Source organism: Ceratotherium simum, chromosome X (genome assembly GCF_057802395.1).
Source record: "Ceratotherium simum simum isolate JZ-2026a chromosome X, ASM5780239v1, whole genome shotgun sequence".
Lineage (NCBI taxonomy): Eukaryota > Metazoa > Chordata > Mammalia > Perissodactyla > Rhinocerotidae > Ceratotherium > Ceratotherium simum.
In genome coordinates this window covers 1,576,697-1,593,473 of record NC_141940.1, presented here as the reverse complement: position 1 = coordinate 1,593,473, position 16,777 = coordinate 1,576,697, and the positions used below count along the sequence as shown (strand labels likewise).

Below are 16,777 nucleotides of genomic sequence, written 5' to 3'. Positions count from 1 at the left end.
AAGGATGTGCAACTAAGACATACAACTGTCTACTGGGGCTTTGGGGGAAAAAATTAAAAAAAAAAAAACAGCTAATCAGTGTTCAAATATTTGAAATATTTCAGATATTTGTACACCAATATTCACGGCAGCATTACTCACAAGAGCCAAAAGGTGGAAACAACTCAAGTGTCCATCAACAGATGAGTGGATAAACAAAACATGGTCATATGATGGAATATTGTTCAGCCATAAAAAAGAAAGAAGTTTTGACACATGCTACAATTCGGATGAAGCTTGAAAATGTTATGCTAAGTGAATAAGCCAAACATAAAAGGACAGACACTGTATGATTCCACTTGTATGAGGTCCCTAGAGTAGTCAAAGTCATAGAAACAGAAAGTAGGATGGTGGGTGCCAGGGGCTGGGGGAGGGGGATGGGGAGTTAGTGTTTAGTGGGGCACAGTTTTACTTTGGGATGATGACAATGTTCTGCCAGTGGATGGTGGTGATAGTTGCACAACAATGTGAACATAATTAATGCCACTGAACTATATACTTAAAAATGGTTAAAATGGTAAATTTTATATTATGGATATTTTACCACAAAAAATTTTTAAATGGCTAAAATGATCACTTTTATGTTATGTATACCTTACCACAATTTTAAATAACCTAATCAACTTTCAAAAATAATCCAATCAACCTAACAAGTTGATTCTAAAATTTATATGAAAACACAATAGCCCAAGAAGAGCCTCTTTTTTTGTGTGAGGAAGATCAGCCCTGACATAACATCCATGTCAATCCTCATCTTTTTGCTGAGGAAGACTGGCCCTGGGCTAACATCTGTGCCTATCTATCTTCCTCCACTTTATATGGGACGCCACCACGGCATGGCCTGTCAAGCGGTGCGTCAGTGCACGCCCAGGATCCAAACCCAGGCCGCCAGCAGCAGAGCACACACACTTAACTGCTACACCACAGGGCCGGCCCCAAGAAGAGCCTCTTGAAAAAGAAGAACAAGGTGGGAGGATTTGCCTTACCGGGTATCCAGGTTTATTATGAAGCTATAGTGATTAAGACAGTGTGGTACTGGATAGACAAATTGACCAGTGAAATGACATAGAGAGCCCTAAAACTGACCCACAGCTATATGGACACTTATTATACAACAAAACCAGTATTTCAAGACAGTGGGTAAATGATATCCATCTCAATAAATGGTATTGTGACAATTGCAGATCTCTATGGAAAAAAAGAAACTTGACCCCATACCTCACACCATACAGAAATGTAAGAAAAACAAGTCAACTTCTAGAAGATAATGTAGGAGAATATTTCCATAATCTTGGGGGCAGAGAAAGGTTTCTTAAATGGGACATAAAAAATATTAACCATAAAGAAAAAAATGGTAAATTTGACTACATCAAAATTAAGAAGTTCTGTTCATCAGAAGACATCATAAAGAGAGTTGAAAAGGGAAGCCACAGAGTGGAAGAGATTTGTAATACATGTAACCAACATACGGCTCACACCCAGAATATATAAAGAACTCCTATATATCAATAAGAAAAATATAAACAATCCAATAGAAAAATGGGAAGATTAATGAAAGCAGGCATTTCACAGAAGAGGTAACACAAATGGCAGAGCTGAAAATATATACCCTGTATGAGTTTCCTGTAGCTGAAGTAACAAATTACCATAAACTGGGAGGCTAAAAACAACAGAGACTTATCGTCTGCCAGTTCTGGAGGTCAGAAGTCCGAGGTCAAGGTGTGGGCAGAGTTGATTCCTTCTGAGGGCGAATCTGTTCTCAGCCTCTTTCCCAGCTTCTGGAGGCTGCCAGCAGTCCTTGGTGTTCCTTGGCTTGTAGATGCATCACTCCAATCTCTGCCTCCATCTTCATATGGCCTTCTCTGTGTCTGTGAATCTCTTTTTCTCTTCTTATAAAGACACCAGTCATTGGATTAGGGCTCACTCTAACTAGTCCAGTATGACCACATCTTAACTAATTACATTTGCAAAGACCCTATTTCCACTTTTTTTTTGTGAGGAATATTAGCCCTGAGCTAACATCTGTTGCCAATCCTCCTCTGTTTTGTTTTTTTTTGTGTGTCCTGAGGAAGATTGGCCCTGTGCTAACATCCGTGCCCATCTGCCTCTACTTTAATATGGGACACCACCACAGCATGGCCTGATAAGCGGTGCATTGGTCCACGCCCGGGATCTGAACCTGTGAACCCCGGGCTGCTGAAGCAGAGCACGCCAACTTAACCGCTACACCACCGGGCCAGCTCCCAACCCTATTTCCAAATAAGGTCGCATTCTGAGGTTCCAGGTGGACATGAATTCTGGGGGACACTAGTCAACCCAGTACATATACCCTATGACCTAGCAATTCCTCACCTAGGTATATATCCATTGAAATGGACACATATGTGCACCAAAAGACATATACATAATTGTTCACAGCACCATTAGCCATACTAGCCAAAGTCGGAAATGACTCAAACATCCCTTAACAGAAGGGCTCAATGAGGGCCGGCTCCGTGGCTTAGCGGTTAAGTGCGTGCGCTCTGATGCTGGCGGCCCGGGTTCGGATCCCGGGCACGCCCCGAGGCACCACTTCTCCGTCCAACGTGAGGCCGAGACCCACGTACAGCAACTAGAAGGATGTGAACCTATGACATACAACTATCTACTGGGGCTTTGGGGGGAAAAAAAATGAATAAATAAAATCTTAAAAAAAAAAAAAAAAAAAAAAAAGAAGGGCTCAATGACTGAATATTTATCTGGGGATGCTGTGCAGCAATGTTGCTATTATGCTATGACTTGCATGAACCTCCCAAACTTGAGCAGAGCATCTAGACACAAAATACTGAATAATTCCATTTATGTAAAGCCACCAAACAGACAAAACAAAACCATTGTATTTAAGGATGCGTGCTTAACTGGTGCTATGGTCTGAATGTTTGTGGCCCCCTCAAATTCACATGTTGAAACCTAACGCTCTATTGGTATTAGGAGGTGGGGCCTGTGGGAGGTTTTTAGGTTGTGAGGGGTGAAGCCCTCCTGAGGGGATTACCACCTTATAAAAGAGACTCCAGAGAGCTCCTTCACCCCTTCCGCCAACTGAGGATACAATGAGAGGTCTGCAACCTGGAAGAGGGCCTTCACCCCATCCTGATGGCACCCTGATCTTGAACTTCCAGCCTCCAGAACTGTCAGCAATAAATTGCTGCTGTTGATAAACCACCCAGCCTGTGGTATTTTGTTATAGCAGTAAAATTATAAAAATCAAAGTGATTAACACAACAATCATGCTCATGGTCACTGTGGTGGAAAGGAGAGGGAAGTGATGGGAGGGGAATGAGAGGGGCTTTTAGGATGCAGACATTTGAATTCTTGGCCTGGGTGATGCCAAGGGAGTGTTTGCTTTGAGAAGTCATTGTGCTGTACATCTTTGTTTTGTGTACTTTTCTGTCTTTTTTTGGTCAGCGTGGGGGTCAGGCCAGCGTGGTGGGTGGCAGGAGGGTGAGCCTGGGAAGGGATGCGAGGTGGATTCCACCCTTCCTGGGGGATGCACTCGGGGCGATTTGGGATGCTGGAGTGAGGTGGTAGCCCCTTGCCTTCCCCTTCACCTCGTCCTCATGGCAAGCACAGTGTGGGGTTCGGGGGTTTGGGCAGCAATGTTTCAGTGCCTAGTCACTTGCTTTGCGGGTGTTGAAAGATTCCCACAGTGGCCGTGGTGGTCTCCTGATCCCTGGATCACAGCCATGGTGGGGCATCGTTGAACTGGGCACTTCCAGTTTGTCTCCTGGCTGGCAATGGGCAGAGGATTGTTCTTAAATGGAAGGGGGACACTGGATAATTGTGAACAATGATGCCCTCTACAATGGCACCTGAGGCACGTTGCATTCCGAGGTCATGAAGGGCCTCACGGCAACCAACGGGAACAACGGGAAGCACCCCCAGTGTCCGCCAATGGGAGAATGAAGTCATGGGTCATGGGAGGCTCACGCACTGGGTTGTGCAGTGATGGTGCAATGCTCCCCATGCCCCTGCACAGGATTATGGGCAGGATGTGCCATTCTATCAAGCTCAAGAACGAGCCCACTCAGCATTAGACCATTTAGGGGCACAGACATAAGTGGTCAACCTGAAAAAAAAGAGGGAATGACAAACACCAAATTCAGGCTAGCAATTACTTCCCGGAGGAGGCAGGAAAATGGAATTTGGGCGACATAGATTCCTGCCAAGGAACTGGAAGTGGTCTGTGAAGTCCAGGGTGGGATTATGAGGGCTCCTTTCATTGTGTACTTCATACACAAGTAACACATGTGCAAGACCCAGGTTACACATGTATGTGTAACATAGATGTCATTTATGGATCACATAGATATTACCCATATTTTGGTATGTGTCTAATATTATATTAAAACCATTTAAGAAGACATGGGGATGATGAGGGCCCAGAAAGTTTTTCATGAAGAAATGCTTTTACCCTAAAGATGAAGCCCCAAGATAGAAGGTGCTCGTTGCTGCTAACAGTTGGTAAATAACTCAGCTTAGATGTCACCTCGTGGTCAAAGCAGCCTCAGGTGGGTGTCCCTCTCTGTGCTTCCCTCCCAGCCCTGTGTCTCCCTCTTTTTTTTTTTTTTTTTAAAGATTTTATTTATTCAGTTTTTCCCCCCAAAGCCCCAGTAGATAGTTGTATGTCATAGGTTCACATCCTTCTAGTTGCTGTACGTGGGACTCGGCCTCACGTTGGACCGAGAAGTGGTGCCTCGGGGCGCGCCCGGGATCCGAACCCGGGCCGCCAGCATCAGAGCGCGCGCACTTAACCGCTAAGCCACGGAGCCGGCCCTCTCCCTCTTTTGAACATCCATCACTCTGTCTCATGACCTGCTGTCCTGCGTCTCCTCTAGACCAGATTACGAAGTTGGGATGGGGGCTCTGAGTCTGACTCAGTGCCTGGCACATAGCAAGTGCTTCATCAAGCCTCAAGGGTCACCCTTCCAGGGACCTCAGGCAACTTAGGGAAGAATGAAAGCAGCCACAGATGAGTTTCTACCCAAAGGATGGAAGCGTTTCACCAGGAGACAGCTGGCCAGCAAGATCATGCTTGTGAGAAAGTCTTTGCCTTGAAACTTTATTTAGGGGTCAGCCCCATGGCATAGAGGTTGGGTTCGCATGCCCCGCTTCAGCGGCCTGGGGTTTGTGGGTTCCAATCCCAGGCACGGACCTACACACCACTTATCAAGCCATGCTGTGCCAGGGGCCGGCCCCATGGCGTAGGGGTTAAGTGCGTGCACTCCGCTGCTGGCAGCCCGGGTTTGGATCCCGGGCGCGCACCGACGCACCACTTGTCAGGCCATGCTGTAGCGGCATCCCATATAAAGTGGAGGAAGATAGGCACAGATGTTAGCCCAGGGCCAGTCTTCCTCAGCAAAAAGAGGAGGATTCCAACAGATGTTAGCTCAGGGCTGATCTTCCTGACAAAAGAAAAGCCATGCTGCGCCAGGCATCCCACATACAGAGGAAGATGGGTACAGATGTTAGCTCAAGGACAATCTTCCTCAGCAAAAAGAGGAAGACGGGCAACAGATGTTACCTCAGGGCCAATCGTCCTCACCAAAAATAACCCACCAAACTTTATTTAAATGGTGCCCTTTGTGTTCCTAAGTTTGCCCATGGCCATTAGCTCCTCTTGTCACTCTGTGTCACGGCTCTCCTGGCCCCTGGGGCCTCCGTCCCTTCCCTTGACAGCTTCCACTCCTGCGGCACCGTTATAGAACTTTCCTTCCAAAAGGTGTTCCCCGCGGGTCTGTCCTGGGCCTGGAGGACTTCGCCCACGCTGTGGTGCCGTTTGGGGTCCTCATTTCTTTTCCTACAGGGCAGCGGGCCCAAGCAGGCTCTCCAGGAGTTCGGTAAGTGACTGAATGACTGACTGAGGGAATGCCACTGAGCCTCAGGGCTGTGACAAGAGCAAGAGCAAACCAAGGGAAGGACTTGAGCACGCGGTGGACCAGTACCTCCTTTCCCCACCCACTGGCTGCCTCGGTTCCAACTTCTCACTTGAAATACTCCCAGGACAGGGCTGGCTCAGTGGCACAGTGATTAAGTGCGTGTGCTCCGCTGCAGAGGCCTGGGGTTCGCAGGTTCGAATCCAGGGTGTGCACCTATGCAGCGCTTGTCAGGCCATGCTGTGGCGGCGTCCCATATAAAGTGAAGGAATATGGGCATGGATGTTAGCTCAGGGCCAGTCTTTCTCAGCAAAAAGAGGAGGATTGGCATTGGATGTTACCTCAGGGCTGATCTTCCTCACACACACACACACACACACAAATAGTCCCAGGGCTTCTGCACCCATCCCACCACCACACCACCCAGTCAAACCTCAGTCCCAGACCAACATTGAGACACCGACCTCTGCAGTCTCTTTGGCCCTCTTTCTGCCTCTCCATTACCCTGGCCAACCCCTGTCATCTGTCTCCCAGATGACAGTAACAGCCTCCTGCTGGTCTCACTCTTATCCCCGCTCATCTGCTCTGCTCACCACAGCCAGATTGGCCTTTAAAATACAAGTCAGATTATGGCACTAGGGCTTCAAACTCCTCCAGGGCTTTGGGGGATACAGGAAGCTTCAGCACAAACCTCTCCCATCAGCTGGCCTAGACACTGCCACTTGGGGACCCTACAAACATCTGGAACTTAACTGTCCCCAACTGACTTCATCTCCTAGTCCCCAACTGAGAGAGACCCAAGAGCCACCTTCAGCCACTGTCTTCCTCAACCATGTCCTGTCAAGCCCACCTCCTCTCTCCAGCTCAACTGCCACTGTCCTAGTCCAAGCCACACTTGTGACAAACAAAACATGACTACAATCTCATAAGCCATTTCTCTGACAAGCTGAGGTGATCAATGGGCTGTCAGCGACACGGGGCTAGGTGGGAGTCATTGTGTACACAGTGTGGTGGCTCCCAGCATGTAGCCCCTCCTTCTGGTGTGCCTTTCTGCACTGCATCGAGGGCTCTGCATGCAGACTGAATTCTGCCAATGAGAGACACAGCCCTGGGGATGTTGGTTTTCTTCAGCAGCCTTCTGGTTGAAGTCACAAACATTCTGTTGTTTGAGGGGCAGGGGTGGCAGCAACAGTGGCTAGGCACAGTGTCCCAGCGTCCAGTCATGAGTGCCCAACTTTTTGCAAGTATAAATGGTGCCGCAATGGCCCTCTTTGTACGTGCATCTTGTGCTCAGCTGAGTATTTCTGTTGAATGGATCCCTAAGAGGGCAGTTTCTTGGTTAAAGGTCATACACATTTTACAGTTTGTTAGATTCTGCCAAATTATCCTTCAGAAAGGTTCTACCAATTGATACCCTCACCACTGTGTAGGTGAGACTCTATTTCCTAACATCCTTGCCAACAATGGGCATAATCAAACTTTCTTCTCCCCATATTTTTATTATGGAAAATGTCAAATACATAGTGTATGAGTTTCCCAGGGCTGCTGTAAGAGATTACCACAAGTTTGCAGACTTAAAACAACACCAATTTATTCTTTCCCAGTTCTGGAGGCTGGAAGTCCAAAATCAAGGTGTCAATAGGGCGGTGCTCCCTCTGAAGGCCCTAGGGAGGAAACTTTCCTTGCCTCTTCCAGCCTCTGGTGGCTCCCAGTGTTCCTTGGTTTGCAGCGGTATCACTCTAATCTGTCTCCTGTCTCCATCGTCAATTGGCCTTCTTCCCAGTGTGTCTGTGTCCAAATTTTCCTCTTCTCATAAGGACACCAGTTATTGGATTTAGGGCCATTCCAAATCTGGCATGACTTTATCATGATCACATCTGCAAAGATTATTTCCAAGTAAGGTCACATTTACAAGTTCTGGATGGACATGAACTTTCGGGGGACATCATTCAACCCAGTACATATAGCAAGGTCACAAAAAGCTTACAGTGAGCACTCATATACCCATCCCCTTAATTTTGCCACTCACATGTTAGTGTCATTGCTTTATCACACACCTATCTCGGTACCCACACCTCTCTCCATTTTATTTTTGGTGCATTTCAAACTAAATTGCAGACATCAGTTCACTTCCTCTTAAATAAATCGGTGTATATATCCTTAACAAGAATTCCATATTTGGTTGTTGGGTTTTTTGTTTTTTGCTAATGGTCACCAATCTAAGAAATCAAAAAATGGCACAGAAAAAGATGAAAAGTCCCCCAATTCGTCTGAGGCAGCGTCTCCCATCTTCTGACTCTAGCTGTGACTCTGTCTCTTTCCTCTCTTTAAGGCAAACTTCGAGAAAGGACAATCCTGCACCGTGTCTCCACTTCCTCACATTGACATCGCTCTTGCCAAGTCTCCAGTTGTTGCTAAGTCCAAGAAACAGTTTTCAGTCCTCATCTTTCCTGCTTCTAGGCAGCAGCTGACACTGACATGTTAATCACGGTGTCCTTGAAAGCACGCTTCTCCCTGGGTTTTCCCCTCTTCTTTGATGCTCCTCCTTCCTGCCCACTGTAAGTGCTGGTGTTCCTCTGCACGCTATCCCGGGCCCTCTTCCCTCCTCACCTGTATCAGGCAGGGTCAATCTGCAGGAAAAAGGAACCACTCTCGAAATTTTAAGCAGAGAGATTAAAACAGGGAGGGGCGAAGCCGTGCGTGTGGGGACCTGTGGAGCTGAGCCGGCGCCGGCCCCGCCCCGCCCGTCCTGCGGGGTTGCAGCTGGCGGTGTCGGCTGGCGGGCAGAGGGAGCCGGCCGCGCTCGGCCCCGCCCCCTTTCCTACTTGGAGCGTGCGCGCCTGTAGACACGTAGAGCCAACCAGTGAAAACGAGAGGTTGTGAGTGGCATGCGCTTTGTCCAGTCACCTGCGGTCCTGGCGAGCAGGCCTGCGCCCAGACCAATGGCGGTGCGGGGTGGAGCTCGGGCGGCCGACGGTCACCTGATCGGCGGCGGCAGTGGTGGCCAAGGCAGTGGAGGCCGAGGCTATGATGGCGGCGACAGCGGCGGCTCGGCTGCGGGTGGGGATGCGGCGGGTTGCAGTCCTCTGGCAGATGCGGTGGCTGCCGCTGTTGCTGGTGGCGTTGGCGGCGGCGGCGGAGCAGCAGGTGCCGCTGGTGCTGTGGTCTAGTGACCGGTGAGTGGGGCGGGCCGGGTCGCGGCGGGCTGCGCGCCAAGGCGGCTGAGGTGCCCTCGCCCGACTCCGGGGGTATCCTCGGCGAGGGCCGGCGAGCCCCAGAGGGGGACTGTCCCTTGCTCGGCCGTCCATAGCGAGTCGGCTCCGGGTCAGAGCTCCAGGACCCTCGCTTAAAGCTGGGAGCCCATGGGCCTCGAATTTCGAGCCATGCACGCCTGCTTGACAGCATTTCTTTTGTCCCCTGCCAGAGGCTTGTGGGCTCCTGCTGCCGACACCCACGAGGGCCATATCACCAGCGACATGCAGCTCTCTACCTACTTAGACCCCGCCCTGGAGCTGGGCCCCCGAAATGTGCTGCTCTTCCTGCAGGACAAGGTGCGCCCGCCCCAGCCCTCTCCCCCTCGGTCATCAGGAGGCAGGCAGGCCCCCTCCCCCTAGGATACTGAGGCCCATTCCCCAAGTGACCTTGTCCCACCTGTTAGGGAGGTGTGGCGCCTCTCTTGGGAAGGCCTATAGGAGAAGGTTCAGTGGAAATGATGAGGGCCAGGAAATGGCACCCACTTGATCGGGGGTAGCAAGGAGTCAGAGGCCAGATGCCTACTGAGTACCAAGCACTTACTTATCTGACCTACTCTACATGGTGGGGATTATTGACCCTGTTTACAGATGGGAAGACTGATGCCCAAGGAGGGTAAATGGCTTACCCAAGGTCACACAGCTAATGGCAGAGTTGTGATTCTAACTGTAATGATCGTGATGGAGATAATAAAAAAATCATCCTTTATTGTTTCATATGTCCAGTGCTAAGCTGATGTCATTATGTTCATTATTACTGCAACTGCTTCCAGCCTGGGGCTGTCAGACCCCCCAGTTTGTGCTCATAACAGGCACACTGTTTTCCCTCCCATCCAGGTCTCTCTGCCCCCAAAACAGGCCCATAGACCATGAGAAGATTCTAGGGCAGCGTAAGATTTGCGTTCGGGAGGTTATTGAGCCTCTGCTTGCCCCTTCCTCATTGGTGGCCTGTATAGCTCATTCCTCTGTTGATCTTGCTTCATTGCTCTGTGGGCAGGTGCAGTCATGCTGGCCTGTAATCCTTCCAGAAGGTGGTAAATCATGTAGTCAGACTGGAACTCGGTTCTAGTTCTACTACTTACCCACCTTTGGATATGTGAAATAATCTGCAAATGCCAGTTTCTGCATCTGTAAAATGAAGACACCACCTCCATCAGAGGGCTGGGAAGAGCAATTCTTATAATCCACGTAAAACATCTAGCTGGGGTCCTCCTGTCTTATGGCATTCATCCACTCATTCATTTGCCAAATATGGACCGCCTACTATGTACCTGGTAGTAAGTTTGGCAACACAGCGGTGAGCAGAATAACCTCAGGCCCTGCCCTGAGGAAGCTGACATTCTCGTGAGGGGGACAGGGAAATGCTAAGTTGGTAGATGATATAACGTCTGTGCTATAGTCCTTAGAGAAGAAGGAAGAAGACTAAGGGCACAGAGTGACTGGCAGTGCTGTTTAAGATAAGGGTGACAGGCAAGGGCTCACTGAGGAGATGAACCCTGAGCAGAGACCTAAAGGGAGGGAGGGATGGAGCCATGTGGCTGGGGGTGGGAGGGTGTTCATGGCAGAGTAAACAGCAGGTGCAAAAGCCCTGGGCAAGGAGTGCTCTTGGTGAGCCCACGGAAGAGCTGGTATGGCTGGAGTGTAATGAGTGAGAGAAAGGGGCAGGAGATGGTCAGCCATGTAGCCAGGAAATGAGGGGGAAAAGCTTGGTTGCAGTTCTAAATATGGCAGGAAGCCTTGGGTGATTTCGAGCAGGGAGTGCCATGAGGACACAGTGGCGGTTCCTAGGCTTTCCAAATGAGAACCCAGGTGGCCAGACAGTGGCCAGACAGCGTCAGGGTTCCTACCCAGAAGGGAGAGGAGAGTGGGCAAGTGTGTATACTAAACAGAATGAGGTTAGGGAAGCTGATTAAGATTGCCTCTGGACTTAACTGGGAAAAGCCAGAGGAAGCTGAGTTGGGGTGGAGGGGCAGGAGTTGAAGGACATCTCTAGGTTGTAGAGGAAAAGGGACGGGGTTGGGGTTACTGTGGTCTGGAGAGCTCAGACTTCAGTGCTTTCTCCAGCATGTTCTGAGATCTGCACCTCTCTCTCCCCTTCCACTAAAACCAGGTGGGGAGGGGGACCCCTCACCCTCCTTTGAAAAGGGTCCCGTAGGCAGCTTTAGCTGTTGCAGCTGGCATGCAGGTTCTCCTTTTCTCCTACCATCGTGGGGGCATGTTGTAAATGCTCCTGGCTGTCCACCCTCCCCCCAGCTTCCCTCTTCCCTGCTCAGTTCCTCTTGTCTGCAGGCAGGCGGCTGACTCTTACCCCTGAGGTTACCCCACGTCAGCTGACTGCCTTCTGTGTTTTCTCACCCTGCCGGGAGGGTGCTGACTGAAAAAAGAGAACCTTCCATCACCCCCCTAACCGCGCCCTTGGTCACTCTTTTGACCAGACCAAATCTGACTCGAAATGAGATTTTGCTGGCCCTGCAAATGCACAGGGAAGGTGTCTGCCCCCTGCCCTGGCCCAACGTTCTGAGGCCCTCTTCCCTGCTTCCCTCCTAGCTGAGCATTGAGGACTTCACGGCGCACGGTGGCGTGTTTGGGAATAAGCAGGACAGTGCCTTTTCTAACCTGGAGGTAAGAGTCCTCTCCCAGCCACAGGCCCTGAGAGCCGTCCTGTGCCCCTCCCCCAGCGCAGTAAGAACTGTCCCCTTAGGAACCAGAGGCTGGCCTTGGAGGTAGCAAGGGGCCAGGGGTGTGGGGCCTTTTCTTTCTGACCTGGAATGAGACCCCTGTGTAGGTCAGGGTGTGGCTTGCCAGAGGAGGACTGCCAGAGAGGTTTGGGGGGTTGGCCCAGGCCCACTGGTCCCTTGCCAACTCATCCTCCTGCCTCTCCCCTGTCCCCAGAATGCCCTGGACCTGGCCCCCTCTTCTCTGGTGCTTCCTGCTGTCGACTGGTATGCGGTCAGTACTCTGACCACTTATCTGCAGGAGAAGCTTGGAGCCAGCCCCCTGCATGTGGACTTGGCCACCCTGCGGGAGCTGAAGCTCAATGCCAGCCTCCCGGCCTTGTTGCTCATCCGCCTGCCCTACACAGCCAGGTATGGCCCAGCCTTCAGCCTTGGGGCCCAGAGAGCAGTAAGACCCTGGGCTCTGGGCTCTGGTAGCACAACTCAGCCAAAGATGATAGTCTTCCCGTTCAGCACCTTGAAGCCTTTCCAGAAGGTGCCCTGTATGGCCAGAAGAGGTGGGAAGGGCCTCCGGCCGGGCTTTGACTCAGGAGTTGGTGCCTGGCACTGAGCTAGGCCTGTCAGGCTTCCAGAGACGAGGCAGAAGTGGGCCCTGCTGGTGGGGAGCCAAGTCGCCTAGCCGGGACCCTTTCATGGAGCAGGTGGCAGGGCCTTGAGTGGGACTGTGAAGTCAGGGGAGAAGGGGCAAGGGATTCCAGGCAGGGCAATGAGGTGAGCAAAGGTGCAGAGGGAGGAGTGAGCACGGCTCCCAGAGCCCATGCTAGAGTGTGCCTGGTGAGTGGGGCTGGTGGGAAAGGATGGCAGCCTGGGGTGGGGGACAGCTGTTTGGGTTGCAGGGGCTCAACCGCTCTGTGTCTTCCATAGCTCAGGTCTGATGGCGCCGAGGGAGGTCCTCACAGGCAATGGTGAGTGAGGTCAGGGAGGGTGCACATTTTCTGTCCTCCTCCAGCCCTGGGCCCCAGAAAGCTGGTCTGCAGCTCCTCAGCCCCTCCTCACTCCCGGGGCAGTCCCCTTGCTTCGGAGCACCTGGCAGCTGAGCAGGGAAATGCTGGCCCCCAGACCTCACCCTTCTCCAGCTGGGCCCTGCCTGGCAGAGGAGTCAAGACATCTAGGGGCCTCCATGCCACTTTCCACTCAGGCAGCGTGAATCCTAGAGTTTCTATAAAGGACAGTCACCCCCATGCAAACGTCTTGTGAACCTTCCACAGGTGGATTTGGAGTTTTCTCTCTCTATTTTGTTCCACTTAATTAGGGCTTGGCATCAGGGAGTCGACGACTGAGGCCACAGATGTCCAGGAGGAGGCTGGGGGTAGGTGGGATAAGAAGCAGCTACTGTTAGGGATCCTCACTGGAAACTGAACACTAGTGAAGGTTGATGGGAGCTGGCTCTGCAAGGGTCTCAGTGTCCCACCATAGAGGACATGCCAGTTGCCAGAGGTGGGGGGACTTCACAGTGCAGATGCCTGGTGGTCCCCACCTCAACGAGGTGATCTCACTGAACGCCATCAAGAGGGGGCACTGATGTGGCGTGTGGAAGGGCACGGTCTTGCCTCTGCTGGCTTCTGCTGTGCAACAATGGTCAGACGGGTTCTAACAGGCGTGGGGAGCATTGCTGTAAGTGCCGCCGGTGACCTGGTTCTCTGCTCTCCCCGTTGTCCCTCAGATGAGGTCATTGGGCAGGTACTGAGCATGCTCAAGTCCGAAGATGTCCCATACACAGCAGCCCTCACAGCACTCCGCCCTTCCAGGGTATGTGCCTCTCCTCAGGGGCTCTGGGAGGTGTGGGCAGAGGCCGCGTGGTGAGTTGGCCTGGAGGGGGGATGACTTCAAGCAGAGTGTGGAGCGCATTGGGGAGGCCAGATTCTCCCCTGGGCCAATATGGGGGGGGATGGGGGTGAACAGTAAAGTCCTCCTTCCTTCTTCTAGGCAGCAGGTTTCTGTTTTGCCCTGTCAGTCTTACGGGCTGGCATACGTAGGCAACAGTCCAAGTATTCCTAAGTTTGAGGGACTAGGATTCTCACAAAAGCTTAGGGGCCAGCTGGGGAAAGCTTCCTGGAGGAAAGGCCTCCAAATATGACCCTTGGGACTGCAGATGGTGGAGAGGGTGCCCAGTGGAGACAGTGAGGGCAGACCCACTTGGTCTGGGGCCTGCTCCCAGGGCTGTTGAGAGAAGGCTTGTGGACTGTTTCTGCAGGTGGCCCGCGATGTAGCCATGGTGGCTGGTGGGCTAGGTCGCCAGCTGTTGCAAAAACAGCCAGCATCGTCTGTGATCCATCCTCCTGTGAGTTACAATGACACCGCCCCCCGGATCCTGTTCTGGGCCCAAAACTTCTCGGTGGCATACGGGGACCACTGGGAGGACCTGACCTCCCTCACGTTTGGGGTCCAGGAGCTCAACCTGACCGGCTCCTTCTGGAATGATTCCGTTGCCAAGTAAGGGCAAAGTACCTGCCACTGCAGGGGTGGGGGGTGTGTTGGGGGGCATGTTCACTGTGGGGATGTAGGTGGTATCATGGGATGGGGCTGATGGAGGGCTCTTGGAGTGGGGCATGCTCAGATTTCTGCCTCCCAGTGCCCTCTAGTCCTTGACTGGGACCTTGGTTGTTAACACTTCCCAATCACCTGGGGACCTGACGCCTCCCCCTTGAGCAACATCAAGGCGACTGCACAAGGGCGCGTACCAGGCCTAAACCAGCTCTGGGGCTCCTGTATCCTTCCTGTGTGATAAGAGAGACTGCCCTTACCCCCCACAGCCCAACCTGGGCACCTCAGTGACTCCAGGAGGGAGCTGAAAGGAGAGTCACTGGGCTCAAGGGAGCCCGAGGAAGGAGCCCTCAGCTGCAGGTGGGGGACGTGCATACTGGTTCCTGACTTAGAATGTGTCAGAGCCTGAGTTTTCCCATCTGTCAAGTGGGGTTGCTGTCTCTTCAGGTGGCTGTGAGACCCCAGGGCAGCTTAGGTAGGAGTAGATCTGAGGAACTTGCTCTGAGACATTCAAGGCCCTCCCAGAGCCTGACAACTTGCCTCTTACTCTGGCTCTGCAGGCTCTCGCTGACCTACGAACACCTCTTTGGTACCACAGTGACATTCAAGTGAGTCTGAGGGGTGGCTGAGGTGTGGGCGCGCTGGTGTGGCCCCAGCCTCCCCAGCTGCGTGACACCCCGTGGCCTCCCTCAGGTTTATTCTGGCTAACCGCTTCTACTCGGTGTCCGCCCGGCACTGGTTTACCATGGAGCACCTTGAGATCCACAGCAACGGCTCCATTGTCTCCTTCAATGCCTCCCGGGTCACGGGGCCCAGCATCTACTCCTTCCACTGCGAGTATGTCAGCACTTGGAGCAAGAACGGCAATATCCTTGTGCCCCGCATGCAGCCCTCTCTCTGGCAAATCACGCTTCAGGACTTCCAGGTAGGGAGCGGGGAGCACCGAGGGACTGAGCCTCGAGTCCGCAATCCCAGGCTGGAGCTCACAGGATACTGGGAGAGGGGGGAGGGAACAGAGGCCTGAAGAGTCCCAGCATCCTTTGAGTTTGGGTTTGGGCTCAGGAATGTAGTTGAGAGTCCCGTCCCCACGGTGCTCCCATCTCATGAGATCTAGACTACCCACTCACTCGGGAATCCTGGCCCTTACTGGGCCTCCCTCTGTGTGGGGCTACATGGTTCTTTCTGTGCCCCAGATCCAGGCCTTCAGTGTGACAGGTGAGCAGTTCTCCTACGCCAGTGACTGTGCCGGCTTCTTCTCTCCTGGCATCTGGATGGGGCTGCTCACCTCCCTTTTCATGCTCTTCATCTTCACCTATGGCCTGCACATGATCCTCAGCCTCAAGACCATGGACCGCTTTGATGACCACAAGGGCCCCACCATCTCTTTGACCCAGATTGTGTGACCCTGTGCCCATGGGGGGTTGAGGGCATGATGTGTCCAGGTTGTTGCTTTCCCACCCTGAGGCATGCTGGACTGAAGGGCTTCCCCTCTTCCTACCATAGTGTGAACCCACAGCTCCCCTCAGTCTGTCTTGCTCCCTGTTCAACTGAGGGGCTTTCCTGGGGCTGCCCACCCTCCATCTCTACCAAGAAGATGTATATATTCTGCATTGCTAGTAGAAAAATCTCCCAGGTTTGGGCATTGTGAGGGGAGGGGACCTGAGTTCTAGGGCCCCTCCTCCTCCCCCTTTCTCCTTATTTATTCTCATCTCTCTGCCTTCACCCCTTGCTGTTTATAGTGCTTTTGTGGCCAGTGCTCCCTCCCCAGGCTTTATGGGGCTCCCTGCAGCGGCCAGGAGCTGGAGGTTCCCTAAGTTTGGGGGTGCTGAAGTACTATTTAGCTGTCTGTCCCACTTGGCTGGTGTTATTGTTTTTTGGTGATGTTGTGCTAACAATAAACAGTACACTGGGGTTTATTTCTGTGGCCTGATAAGGAAGGGTCCTCCACGGCAGGTGGGCTGGGTATGATCACTGGGTTTCTGGCATGTTGCGGCCAGGAGTGCCTGGCAGGAGCCTGGGGTACTCGGTGGTTTCCTTCCTAATAAAATAAAGACGGGTCGCCATGCGTGGGCCTCTTGTCACTCATTTCTGCACTGGGCACGAGGGATGAGCTTGGCTTAGGGCTGCGGGAGGAGGCGCCCGGATGTAGCTGTAGCTGAGCCAGGCCAAGGGGGAGGCGGGAAGGACTCCAAGTTCCCCTGTGGGCTGCCTCTCCCGGAGCCAGGGGAGACCTAGAGGGTCTTTAGCAAGCTGGGCCCCTCACCGGCTAGGGTAGGGAGAGTGCCGTGGCGCGGCGGCGATCAGCGCCTGAGGGAGTCGGCCGCTACAAAGGCTGCCCTCACGTCCCGAAGGGGTC

The 16,777-nt window shown here is 52.5% G+C and overlaps 1 protein-coding gene and 1 long non-coding RNA gene across 3 annotated transcripts; one reads left to right on the top strand and one right to left on the bottom strand.

The window, feature by feature from the left end:
- Positions 1-7,525: 7,525 nt before the first annotated feature.
- On the bottom strand, positions 7,526-8,653 carry LOC147911693 (uncharacterized). Its single transcript, XR_015550722.1, has 2 exons — positions 8,562-8,653; positions 7,526-7,828 (listed from the first exon to the last, which is right to left on the bottom strand). It is a non-coding gene; the product is annotated as an uncharacterized LOC147911693 (long non-coding RNA).
- Positions 8,654-8,955: 302 nt separating this feature from the next.
- ATP6AP1 (ATPase H+ transporting accessory protein 1) lies at positions 8,956-16,486 on the top strand. Of its 2 annotated transcripts, XM_087427240.1 has the most exons (11): positions 8,956-9,127; positions 9,376-9,502; positions 11,750-11,824; positions 12,095-12,288; positions 12,802-12,842; positions 13,190-13,246; positions 13,601-13,686; positions 14,132-14,370; positions 14,982-15,029; positions 15,115-15,346; positions 15,615-16,486. In XM_087427240.1, exons 1-11 carry the CDS (start codon positions 8,979-8,981, stop codon positions 15,822-15,824), a joined length of 1,458 nt encoding a protein of 485 aa, XP_087283366.1. In that variant the 5' UTR covers positions 8,956-8,978; the 3' UTR covers positions 15,825-16,486. The 2 variants fall into 2 exon arrangements, with proteins under 2 accessions (XP_087283366.1, XP_004443398.1); XM_004443341.3 differs by lacking the exon at positions 13,190-13,246 and having other exon boundaries at positions 8,957-9,127.
- Positions 16,487-16,777: the final 291 nt, after the last annotated feature.